Genomic DNA, 24,900 nt, shown 5'->3' on the forward strand with positions numbered 1-24,900 from the left:
AAAATCAGGAATAAAAATAGAAATTTCAAAATTTTAGTTTTAAATGCCATTTAAAAACAATTAAAAAATCTCATTAAAAACACAAATGCCGTCCTGGCTGGCGTAGCTCAGTGGATTGAGCGCGGGCTGAGAACCAAAGTGTCCCAGGTTCGATTCCCAGCAAGGGTACATTCCTGGGTTGCAGGCCATAGCCCCCAGCAACCGCACATTGATGTTTCTCTCTCTCTCTCTCTATCTCCCTCCCTTCCCTCTCTAAAAATAAATAAATAAATAAATAAAAAACAAAAAACCACACAAATGCCCTGGCCCTAATTCACAGTCTTTCAAAGCTATTAAACCCTTGTAAAATTAATAAATCCTTAGATACTACTGAAGAAGAGATTTTAATCTCCACATTGATCCTAATAATCTGAAATTATTAAAAGAATATCTTATTCCACCCTGGCTGGTGTGCCTCAGTGGATTGAGCACTGGCCTGTGAACCAAAGGGTTATAGGTTCAATTCTCAGTCAGGGTACATGCCTGGGTTGCTGGCCAAGTCAGGTCCCCTGTAGGGGGTACAAGAGAAGCAACCACACATTGATGTTTCTCTCCCTCTTTCTCCCTCCTTTCCCCTCTGTCTAAAATAAATAAATAATATATATATTTTTAAGAATATCTTATTCATAGGAAAGAGGCTGGAAAAATAATTATTCTGGGAGAATACCTTGGTGAATGCCGACAGCAGGTTTTCCAGTTTGCTCCAAGTTTTGATCTACAGGTGTGACTTCCTCAGTGTTTGTGCCAATTAGGGAAGACCTGGCATGGATAGCATTCTGCACATCTTGAATAAAGCTGTCTTTATCACAGCCTTTATTGACAATGACTTCCAAATTCTTATGCTGTGTGGATTTCGTCATCGTTTTCTTATCTTTTATGTGAAAATGGAGAGAGTCATAAAAGTTCACATTAGATCAACCTTTGTAGTATATGTTCTCATGTCAAGCAGTCATTTCTTCAACCTACCATAATCGCTTTGAAGGGTTTCCTACTTGGACCAGAGATGGGGTACTCCTAAAAAAAGGGTGTTTTATATGCTGAGAATTCATACAAACTGTGTTGGTTTCAAAACTACTTTAGTTCTCTGTGAGTTTTCTAGACCCCTTTAAGAGATAAGCTCTCAAGGTCTTCGCACTCTCTCAGCATAGGCAAATTGTTCAATGAGACCCAGCAGAACAAAGAGGTATATATAACCAATAAAAAAAAATCCTTCAAAGAAGGTATTGTCATACCTTAATGAAACAGGAAGGCATAATTAGGTTGTGCAGCTTGTTTTAGGGCCTTTCTGCCTCTCCTTTCTAAAACAGTCTCCCCTCATCCATCAGTAGATGAATGGATGAAACAACTATAGGACATTTACACAATGGAATACTACTCAGCTATAAAAAAGAAAACATTACCCTTTGCAACAGCATGGATGGACCTGGAGAACATTAGACTAACTGAAATAAGCCAGTCAGAAAAAGACAAATAGCATATGATGCTACTCATATGTGGAATCTAATGAACAAACTGGACTAACAAGCAAAATAGAGACAAACTCATAGAGAGCAGGTTGATGGTTCTGGGGAGGGGGTCAAGTGGGTGGAGGGATGGAGCAAAAACGGAAAAGGACTCATAGACATGGATAACAGTGTGGTGATTACAGGGGGAAGGGGTGTATAAGGTGGATAAATGGTAATGGAGAAAAATACAATAAAAAGTAAAAATAAATAAATAAAACAGTCTTCCCAAGAATCACTGGTATTCTTACTGATAAGGACACCCCAATGCAGGGCCCCCAATTCCAATGTTCCCTCTTCATCAAAACTTCTGTGTATATCCTGTTCTCTGGGTTCCACTCTATGCTTGACAAGAGATTGGTTGTCTTCTGTCCTTGGTAACATATGTATATTCATATTGGAAATAACAGATTAGATGATTATGTTTCTAATGCAGCATTACAATGCGAAGAGCCGCATTTTCTTGTTAGCCTTCAGTGGACATGTATTCCATCTACACATAAGGATGGCTTTCACTAATTCTGTAGGACTTTTGGTCCACAACAAACCTGGTTACAGGGTCAACAATCCACATTCCACCACTCCAATACAAGGTCAAATTAGCCCAAACCTCCCCATATCCTTTTATCTTGTTTAATTGTAAAATTATTATCCCATCATCCATAGTTTACCATTATCACTTTGTTCTGCTCCTTTCACTTCTTCTTGGGCCTCTTCTTCCTCAGACTCAGCTCCACTATCACTGCTTTCAGCTTTACCATTAACAGTTTTGGCATTTGGAGGAGAAGTCAGAACATTACCAAGATCTAAAATAGGAAAATGAGCATTTAATCTCTAATGATATAATATACAATAACACTGTTATTTACAAGTAATAGAATAATTTTGCAGTAAACAGATATTGATACACCATTATAATATTCTTTTCTTTGACTATAAACAATAAAACAATCTTAAAACCTTTCTGAAAAGGCAAAGGATAAACTATTTTTAAGTTAACATCAACCAAAATAGTAAAGCTATACCCCTGACTGTTGTGGCTCAGTGGATTGAGTGTCGGCCTAGGATCCAAAAGTCTACAGGTTGGATCCCAGTCAGGGCACATGCCTGGGTTGCAAGCCAGGTCCCCAGCAGGGGGCATGCAAGAGGCAACCACACATTGATGTTTCTCTCCCTCTCTTTCTCCCTCCCTTCCCTTTCTCTAAAAATACATAAACAAGATCATAAAAAAAAAAAAGTTTTAAAAAGAAAGAAATTCTAGTTTAAAAAAATAGTAAAGCTACAGCTAAATGATCTTTACACATGGTAACAGACAGTTGCTATCTGTAAGCACACTGAAAACATAAATATATTATGTTTGGCCTTAACAACAATCATATCACTATTATAGTTGGATTACATTGAATTTTTTTTTATTTTGTTACCTTTAGGACTTAAAGTCCACAACTTATTTATTTCCTTTTGCACAATTATGTCTTTATACACAAGCTTTTTTAAAAAAAAAAGTACAGTTAATGTGATCATTTAAAAAGGCAAATTTTAACCAATGTCACTCGAATAAATTTAATTAAAAAATAAAATAAATACAAAGTCAAATGGTCCTATTGCCCAAAGTCACATCTTGAGAGTAAACACCAGAGCTTCTCAAGTGTTAATATGCATAGTAATCACTTGAGATCTAGTTAAAAGGCAGATTCTGAATCAGTAAGTGTGGGCTGATATAAGATTCTGCATGTGATGCTAATGCTGTTGGTTACTGGGCCTCATTTTGAGATATAGGGAATTACATTCCCATCAACTCTTTAAGACATTAAAGATCTCTTAAGTAGTTATTGACAAAAACAGTAGTCTTCCTCCACAAACTTTTGGGCTTTATTTTCACTTATACAAATGCACTTTGGATGCTTCCCTGCAACACAAATAATATTAAATTTCAAAATCTCCACATATCTTAAATAGTCAAACCTATATTCTTTTCCCTTTTAATTTTTACTGAATTTATCAGGGGACATTGAGTAATAAAATTATGTTTCAAGTGTACAATTCTATGATACATCACCTATCTATTGTATTGTGTGTTCACCACCCAAAGTCAAGACTCCATCTGTCATCATTCATCCCCCATTCACCCTCTTCTAACCTCCCCCATTCCCCTTCCCTCTGGTAGTCACCATACTGTTACATGTCTTTGAGTTGTTGTTTCCTTAATCCCTTTACATTTTTCACCCAGCCTCCAACCCACCTCCCCTCTAACAACTGACAATCTGTTCTCTGTATCTGTGAATCTGTTTCTCTTTTGTTTGCTTATTTTGTTCATTAGGTTCCACACAGGAGTGAATCATATGGTATTTGTCTTTCTCTGACTGGCTTATTTGAGTTAGCATAACATTCTCCAGGTTCATCCATGCTACTGCAAAAGTAAGATTTCCTCCTTTTTTACAGCCAAGTAGTACTCCATTGTGTAAATGTACCACAGTTTTTCAATCCACTCCTATACTGATGGGCACTTAAGACTGCTTCCAAATCATGGCATGTAAATAACACTGGTATAAATACAGGGGTTCATATGTTCTTTCAAATCAGCGTTTCCAGGTTCTTCTGATATATTCCCAGAAGTAGAATCACTGGGTCCAGACCTATTCTTTTTTTTCCTTTTTATAATAAGCTGTTATATTAATATTAAAGCAGAAGGTACTACCACAACATGACAAAAGTACAGCCTTATCCATAAACCCTTCACACAATTATATGTTAAATGCTATTTTTATTTAAGCAAGATGTCCCTACTTGTTTTAAAATATGGGATGTGCTACCTCACTGAAAAAGAAAATGAGGGGATTTATATTTTTTCCTATCTAGAGCTGCTTTAAATTCCAGTGAGGGTATTAATGTCCTTACCAGTAGGGACTGTTTTGATATGTCACTTCAGTTTTGAGACTAACACTCTTAATGTTCACCCAAAACCAAAAAAGGGGTGGGGAGGATGTATTCAGACAACTTTTAAGTTGAGACTAGAATTCCCTCCTAAAGCATGCAGGTACTGATGGTAAATGCCAGTTGCACAGGCTTAAAAAGCCAAAACATTTCTAAAGATATCAAACCAACAAATAGCTGTCATTTACATTCACTACGCTGTGGTACTTAATTTTTGTTTTGAATCTTTTTTTTTAAGTCCTACCTGGGGCAGAGGGGGTCTGCCAGCAGGGTCCCCCAGCCACCACAGATGAGAATAAGTCTACCAAGACTGATCCTCTTGGGGAGGAAAGGTGGCCTATCTCTCAAAGGAGAAGGGTCTTGAGCTTGTTCCTCAGTGGGCTTTTATTGGGTTCATTTTGCACAGGAATACAGGTAAAGCTCATTAATCACTGTCAGGCAGTAAGGATCAAATAATCGATAACATACAAAGAATTACGAGGGCTTATTCTGAGTCAGGGTCTGTTAACAAGGGGCTACAAAACTGGGAAACAAACTCATTTCCTGCTTGGACTCTTATCATTTAATTGAGAGCATTCTTAGCAAAGCAGGTTTCACAGGATTTTATGCATTCTTTCTTAGGCCTAATCGCCCCAGGGAATAAACCACGGATTCCTGCCCAGGGCTGCACGGCCCTCCAGCATCGTTTCAGGCTTAAGTCAGGTGGGGGAAGTAAGGCAGCCAAGAGATTAGGAGACTTCTTGCAGACAGAATGAGTACTCAGGCTATGTCAAAGCCGAGGGGTGAGGGTCCATTACCCCCTTTTGCTATAACCGCCCCCCCAAGTCCTTCCCTGGGGGCCCCGTGATCATGCCTGTCTTAAGTCGTCCCTCCCTTGAGGAATCTTACCCATCATTGGCTAACTGATCATGCACTGGGAGCCAGGCAGGGTGAAGTAAAAGGGACAGAGGGGGTGCCCCTGCCAGAGATACAAGCTTTGTCTCCTTAATGGTTATGGTCCCAAGGTCACTCACTCAGCCTTAGCCATGTGTGGTTACAGCTTCTGAAATCAGGCATGGCAGTTTCCAATACCTACCTCTAAGTCATCAAAAACACCTAAAATTATAATGACTCTGCCAAACCATAACGGAAGGAAAGGAAACCTTTCCTTGCTTTGGGGTGTGTTTAGTTAAAAGAAATCAGTATTTTATTGCATAGGAAGTTTTAGATCAGAGCTCTCAAACAAATCATTTTCAAAATGGGACAAAGATTTTAAAGGACAGTGCTGAATGAAAACATGCAGTCCTAACACTGGATAACATATTCTCTATGAAAACAAATTATTTAATCATAAAATAAAGATCCTATTTTTAAATCAGATCCTACTCTAAAAAAAGTTTAAACCAAATGTAAATTTATAGTTTATTTAAGCCCAAACTTAACCTTTCCTTTTACTTTCTAAGCAGTCCACTATGGAATTTTTTTCTTGTAAGCAATTAGCCCCAAACCCCAAAATCCTTTCTCTAGCAATTGCTGCTAAAAACCTGGAACTTTACGTCCCATATCCAAGAAATATGTGCAGATTAAATGCTTCTTGCTTCATCCTTATTATCTGGAGTCCCTGGAAGTCTTATTTTCCCTTTGGATGTGAATTCAGGAACAATTCAATATACTTATGGTGAACTTGGAACTGATCCTTGAGCATGGCTGCAACAGCATCTTTACTGTATCAAAGTGCACATCAGCTGTTCCAGTTGCCTTCCTACTAGGACTATATTCCATGGTGATTCTAATAGGTTGTAGTGGAACAAAGAAGTTTATATGTCTTGGACACTGGCTTGGAAGAGTAATCTTCTCATGTGAACAAAATGTAGTGAAGATATAATTCCAAAATCAACAACTCTGGAAGCTTTCCTGACATCTTCTTAGGCAATTCTACTTCCTCACTTTCAAAAGTGGTCATGTGTCAAAATCCCTCATTTACTTCATGTTCTTCAAAGACCACTTCTGGCTCAGTTATATACTTAGCATTATGAGATGCCATTTTCTTTTCCTTATGAGAACCAACATGTGTTCAAATTTCATTCCTTCTGCTCAACAATATGTCTTCTCTTACCAACCTAAATATCGGTTACCAGTTTCTTCCCTTTGTTTCAGTGGGGCTTGGTTGGCCATTTATGGTTCTTCAAACTGCACATAGACTTCTGCTTTTCTTCTCCCTCTGTTGTCCACCACAAAAGTAATGTCTACTATATTCAGTCCTGCAAAGAAATCTGCAATGTCTTTCTCATTGCAACTATAAGGAAGTCCTCTCAAACGAACTCCACCATCATTTACCACAGGTAAAGATTTGACCTGCAGGTTCTTCATTAAGGCATCCACATCTTTATGATTTATCTCATATACCTCCACATGCTGTTGCCTCATGTACAAGTAATGCTTTTCTAAGGCTTTCTGCACATCCTGCTCTGACTTCCTTTCAATTAAGGCATCACCCTTTGGTTTCCCATCTCTACTTAAGAAGTGAATTTCATTCTCACCATTTGCAGATTCTGCAGTATGAAAAAAAGCTAAGCACATCTTTCTTCAGTGCATTGTAATCCTTGACTCAAATAAGATGAACATCATCCACTTCCTCTCCTAACTTGGATGGAGCCAGTTCATGCTCAGGAAGAGGCAGGAGATCTTCCACAGAAAACAAAAACACCCACCATTCACAGACATCTTCAACAAAACTAAGTAACAGGGAACCCCCAAAAGTAGTCATCAAATGGATGAATGTCAAAAACTACTTGACAACAGCAAAAAACAGCATCACAACAGTCCTATGATGAGAGTTGTAGAAAGCACAGAAAATTACTAATGAGTGTTAACTCCACATCCAAAAATTAATTAATGCAACACACCATATTCACAGACTAAAGGACAAAACCTACATGATTATTGCAACAGATACAGAGAAAAGCATTTGAAAAAATCCACCACTCTCATGATAATAATGCTGGAGAAATTAATACAAGAGAATTTCCTTAATCTGACAAAAGGAATAAAGAAAACTCACAACTAGCATCCATACTTAACACAAAAAGACTGAATTTTGTGCTTCCAAGATAAGGATTAAGACAGAGATATCTGCTTTTGCCATCCCTATTTAATATTGTACTAGAAGTTCTAGCCAGAACAGTTAAGCAAGAAGAAAAACAGAGAGCTTTCAGACTGGAAAGAAACAAGTAAAATAACTTCTTTTTGCAGATGACATGCTCTTCTATTTAGAAAGTCCTAAGAAATCTACAAAAACTATTAGAACTAATAAACAGTTTAGTGACGTTGCAGGATACAAGGTCAATACATAAAAATCAATGGTATGTCTATAAGCTAACAATAAAAATCCAAAAATAAAATTAATAAACAATTCAAATTACAAAGCCCCCAAAAGAATAAAATAATTAAGAACACATTAGACAAAAAAGAGTATAAGAATTATACACTGAAAATGACAAAACAGTGTTGCAAGGAATTAAAGATCTAAATAAATGAACTAGAAGGCAATAATGTTGATATGACAGTACTTCCCTAAATGAGCTATAATTTGCTTCAATTCCTACCAAAATCCCAGCAGGCACTTTTGCCAAGAATTGGCAGACTTATTCTAGAATACATATGGAAATGCAAGGGATCAAGAATAATCAAAACAATCTTTAAAAAGAACAACATTGGACAGCTCATACTTCATAATTTCAATTATGTATATGTAGAAATTACATAATTTCTTCATGTATATTCTGAAAAAGCCCATGTGAAAAAGATACATCTACTCTACTGGACCTAAGTGGCTATTTTGAACAAAATGCTTTGTCTAAAAAAAAAAAGTAGGCAGAAGTGGAGCAAATCTGAACTTCTGGCCAAGATGGAGGCATAGGTAGACACACTGTGCCTCCTCGCACAACCAAGATAGGGACAACAACAATTTAGAAACAGAATAACAACCAGAATTGAACTGTATGGAAGTTGCACAACCAAGGAGTTAAAATAGACATGCTCATCCAGACCAGTAGGAGGGGTGGAGTCGGACAGCTGGGCACTAGTCATGGCACAGAGAGCAGAGAGTGTTGGGACCAGGTACATTAGGCATCCGGGGCGGGCAAGACCACAGCGGGCGGACCCTGGGTGCACAAGTGGCATCTGGCAGACCCCAGCCAAGGGGTGGCAACTGGCAGACCCAGTGAGGCGGTGATTGTGAAGCAAGGCGCTGTGCGCAACCCAGGATCCCAGCGCTGGGAAATAGAGCCTTGGGGCACTGATTGAAAACACTTGTGGAGGTTGAGGTGCAGGGAGAGACTCCCAGCCTCACAGGAGAGGTCCTTGGAGGGTCCCACAGTGTGCACAAGCCAACCCACATGGAAATTGGCACCAGATGGGCCCAGTTTGCTCAGGGGAAGCAGCGGAAGGGACTGAGGTTCCACGGAGAACAGAGCAAGCGCCATTGTTCCCTCTTGGACCCCGCCCCCACATACAGCATCACAACCCAGCCACTGGGGTGCCCTGCCCTGGTGAACACCTAAGGCTCCATCCCTCATACGTAACAGGTGCGACCAGACCAAAGGAAAAAAAAAAAGATGGCTCAAACAGAAGAACAAACAAACACCCCACAACCAGTACTTTTAAGCCACCAAGAGATAGCCAACCTATCAGATGCACAGTTCAAAGCACTGGTGTGATCAGGATGCTCACAGAACTGGCTGATTTTGGTCGCAAATTAGATGAACAAATGAAGGCTACAATAAGTGAAATGAAGAAAAATGCACAGGGAACTAATAGTGATGGAATGAAAGCTGGGACTCACATCAATGGAGTGGACCAGAAGGAAGAAAGAAACATACAATCAGAAAAGAATGAAGAAATAAGAATTCAAAAAAATGAGAGGCTTAGGATCCTCCAGGACATCTTTAAACATTCCAACATCTGAATTATAAGGGTACCAGCAGGAGAAGAGGAAGAGCAACCAGTGGAAAACTTATTTGAACAAATAATAAAGGAGAACTTCCCCATTCTGGCAAAGGAAATGGACTTCCAGGAAGTCCAGGAAGCTCAGAGAGTCCCAAAGAAGTTGGACCCAAGAAGGAACACACCAAGGCACATCATAATTACATTAGCCAAGGTAAAAATAAAGGAGAGAATCCTAGAAGCAGCAAGAGTTAAGGAGACAGTAACCTACAAAGGAGTTCCCATCAGACTGTCAGCTGATTTCTCAAAAGAGACCTTACAGGCAAGAAGGGGCTGGACAGAAGTATTCCAAGTCATGAAAGGCAAGGACCTACATCCAAGATTGCTCTATCCAGCAAAGCTTTCATTTAGAATGGAAGGGCAGAAAAAGTGCTTTTCAGATAAGGTGAAGTTAAAGGAGTTCATCATCACCAAGCCCTTATTTTATGAAATGTTAAAGGGACTTATCTAAGAAAAAGAAGATAAAAAACATGTATAGTAAAATGACAGCAAACTCACAATGATTAACAACCACACCTAAAACAAAAACAAAAAGAAACTAAGCAAACAACTAGAACAGAAAGAGAACCACAGAAATGGAGATCACATGGAGGATTGGCAACAGGGGAGTGGGATGAGGAGAGAGGGGGAAAAGATATGGAGAATAAGTAGCATAGATGGTAGGTAGAAAATAGACAGGGGGAGGGCAAGAATAGTATGGCAAATGTAAAAGCTCAAGAATTTATGACACATGGACATGAACTAAAGTGGGGGAATGTGGGTAAGAGAGGGTGTGGAGGGGAGTGAAGGGGGGTAATGGGACAACTATAATAGCATAATCAATAAAATATATTTTTTTAAAAAGTAAATATTGTAAACTGTTCTGAAATGTGGCAATATTTTATAAAATTGCAAACACCTATCAAATACCCATACCCTTGGTCCAACAATTAGTTTTAATATTATTTCTTATGATACTCTTCCACATATTAAAATGATATTTGCATATGGTCAATTTCAGTAGCATTTGTTGAAGATCATAAGAGGAAACAATCTAATATACATTAGAATGGTACACATTAAATACATCATGCTACATGTCCACCCTTGCATTCAGGTATGATTCAAAATCCAGAATATTCTAATTTTGCAAAGGTCATATACTATGTATGCTATATATTATGTAACACCAATAGAGTTTAGGCAGCTCTGGCTAAAAAAAAAAATTAACAATTTTTTCAGCAAAACATATAAATACATGGGATAAAGACTTAAAATAGCTTTGTGTCATTTTAGGTCAGGGTTTGCCCCTCAATTGATTGCCCCTCAACATGTCAGGGCAAGTTTTACTGTCAAATAAGTTATTTAAAAATTTTTTTTTGGTTTATCAAGTGTTTTGAATTTTTAAATTATACCTAAGAATTTGTAAACCCAAATCTTATTATTATTATTATTATTATTATTCACAGTTCCTTATTTTTATAATTCGTTGTTTAAACATCTGCCTCTGGTCAGTAGGCTGGATACTACTAAAGCAGGTCTAGATTTATGCCCTTTACATCCTAAAAACATACTTCATACAGAGAAATATGGATACTTCATACAACATTATTTCTGAATTGAACAAGTATGTTAAGGAAGACTATCTGATAACATTTGACTCCTCTAGGCAAATCACACATACACGGTATGGTGAAGAATTATGCCCAGTAAGCAATCACAGTAGTGATGGCAGACACAAACTGTAGACCTTATGATAGGACTGGATGATTACTGTTCAGAAACACCGTAATTTCCATCAATTAGTAAAAGATGCCTTGAAAATAGAGATAACAAGAAAAAAGGGGGGGTACCATATATATTAAAATACGTATAATTTTTCACTTAAAATGACTCCCATGTTCATTTCACTCTGCTTCCTAAAAAAATTTAAAGAGCAAATGTTTAAAATTAACACCAGCATATCTGGATATTATTCAACTCCTGCTAATATGCAAAAGATACACCTTTCAATTCTTTAGAGAGAACAAAAAGAGAATTCTAAAAAGAAAAACCAAACTAAGTGAATTCACTTTTGTTGTAGCTTGCATGGTGACAGTTAAACCATATTGTAAACATAGCAGTTTAAAATTACTAGAGCCCTGGCAGGGTGGCTCAGTTGGTTGGAGCGTCATCCTGTACACCAAAAGGTTGCGGGTTCAATTCCTGGTCAGGGCACATACCCAGGTTGTGGGTTCGATCCCAGGTCGGGGTGCATATGGGAGGCAATCAATCGATGTTACTCTCTCATATCGATGTCTTTCTTTCTCTCTCTCTCCCCCTTCCTCTCTCTCTAAAAATCAATAAACATATCCTCCAATGAGGATTAAAAAAATAACATTAGCTAGAAAATAATTTCAGCCATGGCATTGCTAATAAAATGCAAAAGCAAATTAGAAAATATAATCCATCAAAATAAAACTATAATTCTGTTATAATTTTATACATGCTAAGTGAAGCACCTATCATGTATCAATAACTTAAGGGTTTATAATATTTTAGAACTTTATGTAATACATTTGCTTGAATTAAAACTCTTGAGTGACAAGTTTGTAAGTTACATAAATTTGCGTACAATTCTTTGGTATATAAATTTTAAACACAATTTTAAATGGATTTCATTATTCCTACCTTCTAAGCATTTAGAGATTTTCTCCAGTCGGACTGGCATGTGAGAGTAAAAAAAAAAAATTAAGGTATATAACTATTAATGCATGCATAATATATAAGTTGCTGAGTTAAAAACAAGGTAAAATAGTCCAACCTGAAGTTAAATCAGAACTTCTGCCACTCTTTTTGTCCTCTACAATTTCATAAAATGGTCCTATGACATGTAGCAATTCTTCAACTTTTTCAGTCATTGGCATAGTTTCAAGAATCTGGAATCAAAACAAATACTGTGAAATTATAAACTATTAATCTGATTTAAATTACTATAAAATAATATAACATTTACAATTTATGTATTGATAAATGAGATGTGAGGTTCCTTAATAGACTTCCAAAGTATCTGTATTAATACATACTTAACACATATAATCTAGCAAAGTTTCAAGTATATTAAAGACTCAAAGTGTCCCCATTTTAAAAACTATTTCACATAAGTTTCATGTAAAACTTTACACAATGATCTGTAAAGTGTGCATTAAAAACAATGGGCACTAGGCCATGGCTGGGTAGCTCAGTTGGAGCATTGTCCCCATATGACAAGGTTGTGGGTTCAATCCGTAGTCAGGGCACATACAAGAATCAACCAATGAATGCATAAATAAGTGGAACAAGTGGATCTCTCTCACTCTCTCTATCAAGCCAATAAAGAAAAATTAAAAGACAACCTAAGAGTACCAATGTTAAATAAAATAGAAAACTGTTGGGTTAGTATAAAATTGTTTGTTCTTTAACTATGGTATCGTTTCTAAAAGTAGGAAATAATTATTTTCAGACACCTTTATAACTATGGGCCAATATCTAATCATCAAATTAAAAAAGCAAGGTATATTAACTGAAAAGGATTCAAATAAATAGCCATTGATTGGTAACTGATATCAAAGCAATATGCCAAAAGAGAAGCTATAAACTGTTTCAAGTGAAAAGGTTATGTATGTACAGGAGAAAAACACAGTACACGTAAGTTTCGGTACCATCTGCAGTTTTAGGCGTCAACTAGGGGTCCTGGAATGTACACTGATCCCTCTTTAAACTCAATAGACATAATGCACATTATTCAAGTATTGGCTGGTTTTCTGGAAATCCCCTTAAGATAACCTGTAAAATTATACAAAAAAAATTTTATATTTCCCTTTGACTATAAATCAAAATCACCTATGGACAGAAACATGGATTATTCACCCCAAACTACATTATTCTATCCCTCAAAGCTAAAATTCTATTAAATTATTTTAAAATAATTTTTATTCCAGCAACTTTTTTGGTGATATTTCATTGAATAGTTTATAAATTATGAAAAGCAATTTTCTATAAGTCATTATCTATTATAACATATAAATAAAATTAATAAGGTTTCTTAAAACCCTAAACACAAAGGCATGCAATGAGATGTATACTAAAAGTAATTCTAAAGAGCAACAGTTCAGTGATTTGTGAACTATATTTAAGAACATAATTCAATGACTGCTTCAGTTAGTAAATTATTGTTATTTTAAAAAGTCTCCAATTCAGTTATGAAACCTTTGGCGTAATGCACTACCCCCACAAGATTATCTGAAAGGATGTATTTTATCTATTGATGTCCACAAAGCTAAACTCGGAAAACAACTTAAAACACTAACCAAATTTTCAATCTATACCTTTAATATTTTAGTTGATCTATAAAAGTTCCATGGAATGAAAATCTTAGTCTACGTAAAAACACATGGTGTATTTTTTTTAATTTGAAAGAGAAAGAGAAACATCAACTTGCTGTTTACCCACTCATACATTCATTGGGTGCTTCTTGTATGTGCTTGACCAGACTGAACCCAAAACACTGGTGTATTGAGATGATGATCTAAGCCACTAAACTACCCAGCCAGAGCAGTTGGTGTCTTCTTTTAATTACAGAAGTAGTTATAGAAATCCATAGGCACAGTGGAAGCATTTTAAGACAGCTAAAAGGCAGCACTATAGTTTTAATCTTTCTTGGGGAAAAAAAAGTGTAACGCATTTTTTCACCCCTACTCCCACTTTAAACTAGGGTTACACCATGTATTATTAGTAAAACTCAGTATGAAAAATGAGTACATTTTATTCAATGTGTCAATTTTGCTTTACATTACCGAGGTGTGTCCTAAAAATTATAATGATATTTAAGGTAAAAAGGAATAGTTATCAAAACAAAAAGCCTGTAGATTCTCTTTGTTTCTCTGCTTCTGAAAGGATCCTTTGTTGCTGTGTTACTGATATAGTTAACAGCCAAAAGGACCAAACTCTGCCCTGTTATAAACAAAGTCCACTAAAAAAAATTGTGAAAATGTAACAAAGGGCACAACTTTGAGCAGTGTAGATGTGATTAAACAAAACAAAAACTATTTTGAATCTACTAAATTGAAATTACTACACAGATTAATACTGTCAAACCACACTGCAAAAAACTACTCTTTTTATAGATTGTATGTTCAAAGATAATTTAAGATTATAACAGACCTAGATTTCACATTTCTCATCCATCTCCAACATAAAAATGGTCCTTTATAAAATGGCACTAAGTCCATCTTTTAAATCTATGATCTCTTCATAAATCTGCTCCCCTACGCAATGCCCTGAACAGACCTGAAAGAGCTAGTTAATAAGGGATACACTTTTTAGTTGTTACCAGAGAAACAAAAAGCATTCTCGTTCTGTTTCTAAGATCTTTACATGGACAGAAAAATGCTTGTTATTGAGGAACAGGACTGGTAATACCTGAGTTTATGAGTCAAAAGGTATGTGAGACCATCGTTGGCAGTCTTGTTAACTATTTTTTCTAAATAAAAAAATCCCAAAGCAGAATGCTTTCCAGATAGCCCAGGTACTTTTTAGATCCCTGAGTAAGGGATGTCAATATTTTGAAACATTCATATTTATATACTTTCTGCAAAAGTGAACTTATACAGAAAGACAGGAAAGGGGGGGGAAGAACAAAATGTCATGTCACCCCAATATTATGTAAGAAAAAACACTTACCTTAAGATGATCTCTGATGACAGATAAAACCCTAATAAATTCAATAATCTAGATTCTATCTTTTAATATATTACAATCTCCTTGTTCCTTAAAACAGAGCAACTAATTTGCCTGATAACCAAATTAAATTAGAATCACTCTGAGTACTTTTTATCTTCTTCTGTAAATTATTTTTCCTACCTTTTTCATTTCTTCAACATATGCAATCATGGCTTCCTCTTTTGTCATATCACCCAAGGAACTCCAAGCATCCCTAGAAATGAAAATATCCACATAACAACAAACAGATACCTAATTTTCTTTTTAAAAAATAATGTATACTTTTTGATTACATTGATGTACAATATTGTATCAGCTGTACAACCTAGTGATTAGACATGTATGTAACTTACAAAGTGATTATCCTGATAAAGCTAGCACCCATCTGACACCACACATAGTTATTACAACAATTGACTATATTCCCTATGCTATACTTTACAACCCCATGACTATTTTGTAACCACTAATTTAAAAGACACCTGATTTTTCTCCCTGGCCACTGTGGCTCAGTTAGTTGGAGCGTCTTCCTCTAAGTGGAAAGTTGTAGGTAAAAAACTCAGTCATAGCACATGCCTGGATGGCAGGCCAGGCCCCAGGCTGGAGGTATGCAAGAGGCAACCAGTCAATATTTCTCTCACACATAGATGTTTCTCTTCCTCTTTTTGTTCCTCCCTTCCCCTCTCTCTAAAAAAATATAATAAATAAAATTCTTAAAAGCAATGAAGAAATGTCCTCGGGTGAGGATTAATAATAAAGTAAAATAAATAGAAGATACCTGAGCCCTGGCTGATGCAGCTCAGTGGATTGAGTGCTGACCTGTGAACCAAAGGGTTCGCTGGTTAGTGCCTGGGTTGCAGGCCAGGTCCCTGGTGGGGGACGCAGTGAGAGGCAACTATACATTGATGTTTCTCTCCCTCTCTTTAAAAAAGAGACATCTGATTTTCAAGTGCTCAGAATACAATTTATAGTTAATGGTATAGGACCATAAATTTAAAATGAGCTCTATTTAAAGCCATATTATATTTCCAAAGGATGTCTTTAAATGAACCACCTTGAAAAAAACTGTCACAGAAAATAAACTGACAATTAAAAAATATTTTAAATTCATAAGTATATCACCCCTCTATAGACTATGGATATAGATACTATATTACATAGACTATAAACTATTAATAAATATTTGCTAAGAACTCTTTAAAGGTTTTCGTATCATTAGAAAGAACAATGACAGAAATAAATATTGTAGAAGCCTCTATGTGAACTGTCACAGCCCTATTTTCAATAATCAGAAGTTTTGTTTACAAGTGTCCATTAATTTAGATAAGAATTTAACTTACACATTTGAAAGTTGGAAACAATTTCTTACTTCTAAAAACATAAAAACATAAGGAACAGGAAAATTTTAAACCCCTAGATAATGAAAACAGTCCTTTAAAACTTTTGCCTAAAATGAAAACCATTCTTTTTATGTTTTTTTTTTCCAGAAGCAGTTTAACTCCACCAAAGTTCAATTCTGAGGGAAAATGGTAAATAAATAAATTTTCTTAAAGCAGATTAGATAACATGTTGCTATTATACTTAACCTATTACTTTAAGACTATTCATGAAGCTCTCATAGAAAAGTAGATAACTAAGAAATCCTCAGAGGATTTTAAGGACTTCCAATTCAGGGAGAAGAAATTTAGCCACCAAAATGTGTGGCTCTGAAGACATGCTTCACCAATTAGCATACTCCATTCATGCAGAACAGTCTAGTCAGACATTTTGTTAGATGTTTGTAACGTCCTCCAGAGTATTAAAAACATCAGTCAATTAGAAAAGTGGCAAAGGTATCTCTGGATATAATGATTCTTTTAAGTATATTAAAAATCAAATTTTTATTCAGGTATAGTAGGACAGGAGTGGTAGCTTAGATAAAATGTTAATATGACAGCACCTGAGCCATGCTCTTAGTTACTTTTTATCTTAAAATCTCAAAGCAAACAATGCCACTTGACAAGCAAAAGTCATTCTTTTTCAGGTCAAAGAGGCAGAACTTTGTTTTGTTCCTTTGACTCTGTTTGGGAGTTGGTCTTGGGCAAAATAAAAACAGAAAAACTCCATTAAAGGAAAGACTAAATGAAAATGCTTTATTATCTCTGATGCAACTACCCCTTGTGGTTTTATTGCTTTCCTCTCTTCCCTAAGACTTTCCTATTTGTGTGAAAGTGGGTTAAGAGCACATGGAAGATAAAAATTGTATCCTATACCTAGAATACTTTATGAATAGGATAATATATAACTACATACATAACAATCATTACAATAAAATTTCCTTCATAACAGAATTACCATTTATATCTTCCAATAGGATCCCAGAATGCAGGTCTTGATAGTTTACAGGGTCCTTCAGTTGCCTGCTTATAGAAGCTGTAGAACTTGAGCATCATTTCATTTGTTGGCTGGAATGAACCTATTGGAAACGAACATTAATTAAAGATGACTTGGAGAATACAATTGATACTCTAAGTCTGCAAAGTTGCTGATCTATACAAACTGTGATTTTTAATATTTAATTAATAGTTCAGATAATAATTTATTTCTATCCTACAGAAACAAATGTTATGGCTCTGTTAGGTGCTTTACTCTTTCAATTTAAAAAAGAAACTCTCAGGTTTTACACTTTAAAAACAATGCCTAATACAATTCAATAAATAAAAGAATAAATGAATGAACATGCCATAGGTGTAACCAAAATAACTGGCAAACATCACTTAACAACACAAATATTAAAACACATAATAACTATATTATGCAACTGTAATAAGGTATTTTTATTCAAAGATTGTAACAAACCAAAACTGACTAGCATAAATGAAAAAGTTATATGTATACTCTGTTTAATAAAATTGCAACAGTAAGAAATTTAACTCCAAAAGAAAGGAAGGAAAGAAAAGAGGAGAAAAAAGAAAAGAGAAAAGAAAAAAGAAACTTAACTCCTCTTGGCCAAATTTCAATTTTTCAATGGCTAAAGAACTTTGTCTAAAGCCAACCAGAGAGTACTGTGGCTACAGAGAATTAATCCAAGACAAAATAGATTTCTCACTCCCTACCTCTATAATTTTGGACCTATTAATTTCTTTAAAAATCAGCCTTCATATATGTTTCTTCATATTTATAACCTCTATGTTTAAAATTTTCAAATTGTATAAACAAGTGCAATACTCAGTAACAGGGAAAAATTAGACTATAAATATTTTATAGTAAGTACTTGACTAAGTAAATATAAAACCCTTATAGCATATGATAATTTATAACTATAGCCCATAAAAATTATATTATAGAAAAAATATAAATATAGTATGAGAAAATTTTCATGATCTATAAAATAAGAAAGGGCAGTTTAAAAACAGTCTATGCAGTACAATCCATTTTTGCAAAGCAAGTATTTATACGCATAAAAATTATAGTAGAAGAAAACACATCAAATAGTTAAAAGGTGATCTTTCTACATAGTAGGCATACATATTATATTTATTTTCCTTTTCCCTTGTTTTATAAATATTTACTTTTAGCCCTGGCCAGGTGGCTCAGCTGGCTGGAGCATTGTCCTGTGCACCAAAAGGCTGTGGGTTCAGTTCCAGTCAGGGTGCACACAGGGTAAACGGCTGTATGTTCAAACACTGATGGGGTGTCTACAGAATGCAAGTGGTATTTCTCTCTCCCTTCTCACTCTAAAACCAATAAATACATCCTTGGGTGACAATTTTTTAAAAATTTTACTTTCAGTGTTTATTACTTTTATACCAATAATTATAAAAATATAAACTGTAAAATCTATTTTTAAAACTTTATACATTACATAATAAACAGAAAACATGTAGTAATCAAAAGCTAGTAGTATATAAATGTGAAAACTGGAGCACAGACAAGAGCGGGTGTTTCAGGTTTGGCCAAGAGTAAATAATTCCAAAACCACAATAATAATTATCTATATAGCATATGCTCATTTAGGAGTATCTATTAGATATACTATTTCAATGATATAGTCCTTCTTTATATAGAAAGGGAAAAAATGAAAATACTACAGTTAGAAATGGTTATTTAAGTAACACAAATCTAAATTTAAAACATCAAAAGCCTCATTTCATAATATTTTCACAAAGTTAACAAAAAATTTGAAAGTCTATTAGTTAAGGTGGATGATAATATGCTTTAGCATAGATTAGAGCAGAAACTGAAAACATATATTGAAATGTAGCCTATAAAACACTGGATTAAAGTATAATCTCTGTCCTCAAGGTGCTCATACATAATAAATTTGATATATATGGGTTTAAAATTTTATCTAAGAATTTAAATTTCTGAAAGCCAAGAGAATATCAAACATAGATGCTACAGAATTCATTATAACCTTAGGCCTTAAATACGGATTAAGCAAAAATCCGTATTTAATTCTAAGATCTCACTATTTGCAAAACAGTTCAGAGCAGACTAAACAGTTTAAAAGTAATGTAAAAAAAACTCTAAGATCTCACTCTTTGCAAAACAGTTCAGAGCAGACTTAACAGTTTAAAAGTAATGTAAAAATATTTAATAATTCATTATAACAATACTTCTGCCTCAATTAATGTCAATTTAGTTTCAGGGAATAGCAGTGTTCTGAACATTGTCCAACACAGGTGCCACTTGGCAGGGCATCCTCTCTTTGCAATACTATCCTGTTATGTAATAAAAACTTTATTTACATTTGCATGGTTTCTTAAGAAGTGATATGTAGTTTTAAAAAAGAAAAATAAAAGATAAAAAAGAACAAAATAGAAAATAAAAAACAAAAATAATAAGTGATATGTAATGTCAACAAAGGTAGTAAGTACACTAGAGACATCAAGTCTAGCTTTATCAATTTTCAAAAATATATAAAAACACATAGTTTAGGGGAAAGGTACAACTTCCACGAAACTCTTAAGAATCATGCGTTTCTAACAACCCTTTTAACTGTGCATTTTAAAAACTCAACACCTAAATAAGTTCCTACATTTCTTTACATTTTGTTTACTCTTATCTTTCAATCCCCCCATGTCCTCCTCCAATTCTATGTTTGAAGATTACAAAGAGAATACTATTTTGTGTATATGTTTCCAATTTTTTTGAACTTGAGCTTAAGTTTTATTGCTGTTGAATATTCAATATGCAGGCAAGTGATGATTAAAATAGAGAACATAACATTAAGTACTATAGTCATACACTAATGTTGTATTAAGTTAGTATCACACTCTGGCACAATAATAGTACTTAAAAGTATCATTTAAAATACAAGATTAGTTTTTCATATATTGTAGGAGGATATGAAGTGAAAAATTAAAATCCCCCTCTCCAAGCTTCTCCACAGGAAAAAAAAATGTGAATAATGGCAGTAAACTTCCCAACATTGGTCAAAGACATAAAATTATGGATTCAAAAAGTACTGGAAACCCCAAAGAGAACAGATATGGAGAAACCCATACTTAGACACATCCTAGTCAAACTGCAGAAAATCAAAGGTAAAGAGAAAAATCTTAACTACAGAAATAGCACATTAAATACAAAAGAACAACTCCAATGATTTTCCTGCTAGGTCCAATATTAGTGTAAAAAAGAGAAACTAGTACAATAGCAAAAACAGTAGTAAATATATACATTTATTAAAATAAGTAGTTTTTAAAATGAATGTAGTTGTTCTTTCCTTTCTCTCCCTTCATATCAAAAGTTTTCAAAAGGCTTAAATAACAGATTTTTTGAGTATGCAACACCAGGCATCCCCATGCCAGTTGTTTTTTTAACGCACCCCACACTGCAGTCATTAAGAAACAAGACTTTAGTTTTCAACAATATAAAGTACTTAAAATCTGGATAACGTATTTGGCTCAGGCTTGAAAAATCAGAAGGGAATTAAACCACATTCGATGCCTCCCTTTAGTTACACTCCTTTTAAACGCAGAAAAGAAGTAGGTTAAATAAGCAACAGCAGAAGAAAGGTTAAAGGAGATAAGGTTCATAAACTGGGGCCTCAGGCCTCTGCAGGTTTCTTCAGCAGGAGCCCCAGGGCACGTACCATTTTTGGGCAAACTCTGGATCACCTTCACCGCCGCCTCAAACCTGGTTTCATGCACGGATCTCTCGTCCGCCATCTCCAGCCGCCAACACCAGTCTCGGTCCCAAGGTCTGTTGACTGGAATCAGGAAGCAGCAACACCAGCTTTCCCAAGGGCCTGCATGAAACTAGAACAAGGAGCGCAGCCGCGAATCAACATGCCCAAAGGGAGGAGGCCTAGGAGCGCAACTGGTCAGTCCCCCTGCCCTATCCAGGCCACGGAGACCGAGGTGGCCCGGTTCTTTCCTCCTCCCGGGGGCGTGACCAAGCCGAGAAGCCGGCCGGCGAAGACAGAACTCACCGACAGGAAGACCATCTCTAGCAATAGGCGCTGGGGCTACGGCCACCGGTGGTCGCGAAGCCGTTCTCCCACCCGCGGATTCCTTGCCGAGCAGCCACACCTCCCATCGCGGCCGGGTCTCTCTGTCCCTCGGAGAACTCCCCACAGCCCCGCCCCAGAGCCACCCGAGGACCCACGCGCTGCCGCTGCGGCTCCCGTGCAGCAAACTCCACCCACCCGCCTGGTGGCCGCAGTGTTAACGAGAGCTGTCAGTCGGTGCCCTGAGAAGGGCCAGAGAAGGGAGAAAAGAGATGGACGCGCGGAGGGCCGGGGTGCTCAAGACTGGACCGCTGCGTCCACTCCAGCGCAGCGCGCCTGGGACGCGGGTTGCTTTCCCTGGGCCCAAAGCAGCGCCTGTCAATACCGCTGGCAAAAAAAAAAAAAAAAAAAAAAAAGACTCTGGTCACCAGCGTCTGCCCTCTGTTAGGTTAAGGTTAGAAAAAGGTGATGAGACCTAAGCAAAGGGCTTTAGATCGGGAGTATTGGTGGGAACCTTAAACCTGCCATTTAAGTTCTGCGACCTAGGTCAAGTTAACAGCCTCTCCGGTGACCATCTTTAGACCACTCCAAGGGTAGATGAAAGGGCTTAGGTACGCTGGATGGTGTTTCACAGTGTTTGGCTTGCAAGACTTCGATAGCTTTTGCCACTCGAGACAAAGACACCCAAGCAACAACCAAAGGAAGGAGAGGGGAGGTCGCCGCTACTAGTCTGGCCGGGGAAGGAAAACACCTTCCCCTGCACCACCTCTAACACCGACTCGCAGGGAGCTGAGCACAACTCAGCTGCATCCCCATTTAATAGGCGACAGGGCGTGGAGGAGGGGCGAAAGAGGAATCTGTACGATCGCCTGTTCAATGAAGGGGTACCCTGAACCTTCACCTTTTCGGCACAACGTCCGGCTTCCTAAGGCCTCTAGGAAGCGCGCCCCCCACCCCCCGGCCCACCGGCCCACAGTGGGGTAACTGATGTGGAGCGTGGGGTTGGAGTCCTGCGGCTCTGAAACCCCAAAATCGCTAGGTCATTTTTGTCAGTTCTGGATGGGTTAGGAGGATAACTAATACAAATCTAGGCACAGACTATAATTCCTCTTCCCTCCGAGCTGCTGTGCCGGCTTTTACCTTGGTATTGCCCCTCAAGGCCTGTCCGGTAACGTCCCTGACGCCCGCCCCAGGCTCTGCCCCGAGGACTTGTGGGAAATGTAGTCCCTCCGACTGGGCGCTTCCGGACACCTCCCCGAGGGCGTTCCTCCCACCTGTTGGGTTGGGCTTGGTCTTACTCGCCCTAGAAGCTGTAGTGGCGGAAATCCCTACTTCGCCCCACTCAGTGCAAATTCAGAATACCACATTCGCTTCAGCCAGGTGGACACGTAGTGTTGTCTTTTAGAGGTGTCTTGGAGTGGCCGGGCTTGAGTCAGAAATTTGCGGTCTAATTTCTTGCTTACTAACTTTGAAATTAAGTATAACAGAGAACCATCAGGTAGTAACTATGACTTACTTAGTGCCGGGTATTTGCCAAGTGTATAAGACAAACAAATGAGGAAACAGATTGCGTTAACTGGTTTGCCAAAGGCCCTACGAATTAGTAGCAGAACTAGGAGCCAATCAACCTTCCTACTATCAAAAAAAAATCTTTTTTTAAAATCTTGGATTTTAAACAGAACACCAAAGTGTGACTAATTTAAATTTTTCTAATTTACTCGAACGAGGAAGACTGTGTTTAATATCTACTGCTTCCTCTACTCTTTTCTTTTTCTTACACATTGTTATCATTTCCAATCTACTCACTCATGCATACTTTTTAAAGGGCTTGGGTGTTTATTTCTAATCTGGGTATTAATTTTGACAACTTTATTAAGCTTCTGTAATAAACTGACTTACAGTATGTTGGTCTTAAGGTAATAATAAATAAGAATTTCCAGCTGATGATTTCTGTTGAATTTCCATTTGCTGGTAGTATGAATTTCCAGTCAAGGGGATTAGCATAAGAAGAAAGAAAATTGAGGTTATTCATGTTTACCGTTAGGTATTTAAAAAGCAGCTCTTTCATATAACCATGCTGTTTTAGATGTGGTAACTTCTGCTAAAATGTAATGATGAATATGAATTGAATCATATCCCAAAGTGCCTTTCAAATATGAGCAAAAATATATGGAGCCCTAGCCAGTGTGGCTCAGTTATTTGGTTGTTGTCCTGCAAACCAAAAGGTAACTGGCTGGATTCCTGGTTAGGGCACAAATCTGGATTACAGGTTGGTTCCCTGGATTGGGGCACAAAGAAGGCAACCAATCTGTTTCTCTCTCACATTATGTTTCTCTCCCTCTCTTCCTCCCTCCTTTCCCTCTCTAAAAATAAATAAATAAAATCTAAAAAAAGAAAAATATATGGAACACAATAAAAGTAAAATAAAGAGGCATCTCATAAAATAAAGTATGTGGGATACTGATGTTTTTCAGTACTTTTGTAGGAGGGTACAGCCAGGGGGCCTTCAAAAGAAGGATTTGTAATGGGGTCCAGAACTCAAGGTGTCCAGGAAGTATTAGAAAGATATATAGGATGTCCTCATCTTCCACCACAGGTGTGAGTTGGGGGAAGGGGCACATGGAGCAGGGCCACTGAGAGCTGTTTTGCATAGCAACAGCTTTGCAGCTAACCTCTGGTGTGGTCATTGAACACATCTATAACCTTTAACTGGTTGCATAGATATGTTAAATAGCTGTGGCCATGCTCTGAGCCAGGGGGACAGAAGGAACTTCCCCCCAAGATGTAACTGGGAGGCAACTCCCCTTAGTTACAGTGCCTTTGTGGGAGCTTGGAGATGACTAGCTCCACGACATGGGGCTACCCCTGCGCAGACTCATGATGGCAGCTCAGTAAAGCTAGAAGGATATTTAAACCCAGACTTGGCAGCCACTGAAGAGGGAGTCACGCGGCTGCAGCCATGTAAGGAAGGGAGCCACACAGCTGTGGCCGTGGAGAGAGGACCACGTGCCTGCAGCTATGTAAGGAGAACCACGCACTTTTGGCACAGAAGGACCCCCCCACCCCCGCAACCATGAGAAGAATCACCATACGGCTTTAGCAAAGAATCACCACGCAGCTTTAGTTGGAGATCCTGGCAACACAGCTGATGGTGCTGGGAACCAAGGAAGGCCTACCAGCCAAGCACGGATTACTGGGAAGAACCCAGAGCTGCCTGAGCCATGGGCTTCTGTTTCTTTCCCTGAAATACGGTACCCCGGGCTGGGCAAAGAGGGGAAGAAAGGACTGTGT

General features: G+C 37.3%; 1 protein-coding gene and 1 pseudogene across 8 annotated transcripts in view; both read right to left on the minus strand.

Annotated features, from left to right (window-relative positions):
• Positions 1-22,814, minus strand: part of ACBD5 (acyl-CoA binding domain containing 5) — a 47,345-nt gene extending 24,531 nt beyond the window's left edge. For 2 of the 8 annotated variants that reach the window (XM_036022883.1, XM_028505843.2), the window contains exons 1-8: positions 21,592-21,975; positions 21,253-21,418; positions 17,511-17,631; positions 15,318-15,390; positions 12,241-12,355; positions 12,108-12,140; positions 2,213-2,347; positions 707-910 (exon numbers count right to left, since the gene is read on the minus strand). In XM_036022883.1, coding sequence (XP_035878776.1) covers positions 707-910; positions 2,213-2,347; positions 12,108-12,140; positions 12,241-12,355; positions 15,318-15,390; positions 17,511-17,631; positions 21,253-21,418; positions 21,592-21,606 — 862 coding nt within the window. In that variant the 5' untranslated portion in view covers positions 21,607-21,975. Of the gene's footprint in view, positions 1-706; positions 911-2,212; positions 2,348-12,107; positions 12,141-12,240; positions 12,356-15,317; positions 15,391-17,510; positions 17,632-21,252; positions 21,419-21,591; positions 21,977-22,749 lie in introns of those variants that run through there. The other 6 variants (XM_036022904.1, XM_036022891.1, XM_028505845.2 and 3 more) reach the window with 6 other exon arrangements.
• On the minus strand, positions 5,572-7,852 carry LOC114491414 (annotated as a pseudogene).
• Positions 22,815-24,900: the final 2,086 nt, after the last annotated feature.

This window comes from Phyllostomus discolor, chromosome 1 (assembly GCF_004126475.2).
Source record: "Phyllostomus discolor isolate MPI-MPIP mPhyDis1 chromosome 1, mPhyDis1.pri.v3, whole genome shotgun sequence".
Taxonomy (NCBI): domain Eukaryota; kingdom Metazoa; phylum Chordata; class Mammalia; order Chiroptera; family Phyllostomidae; genus Phyllostomus; species Phyllostomus discolor.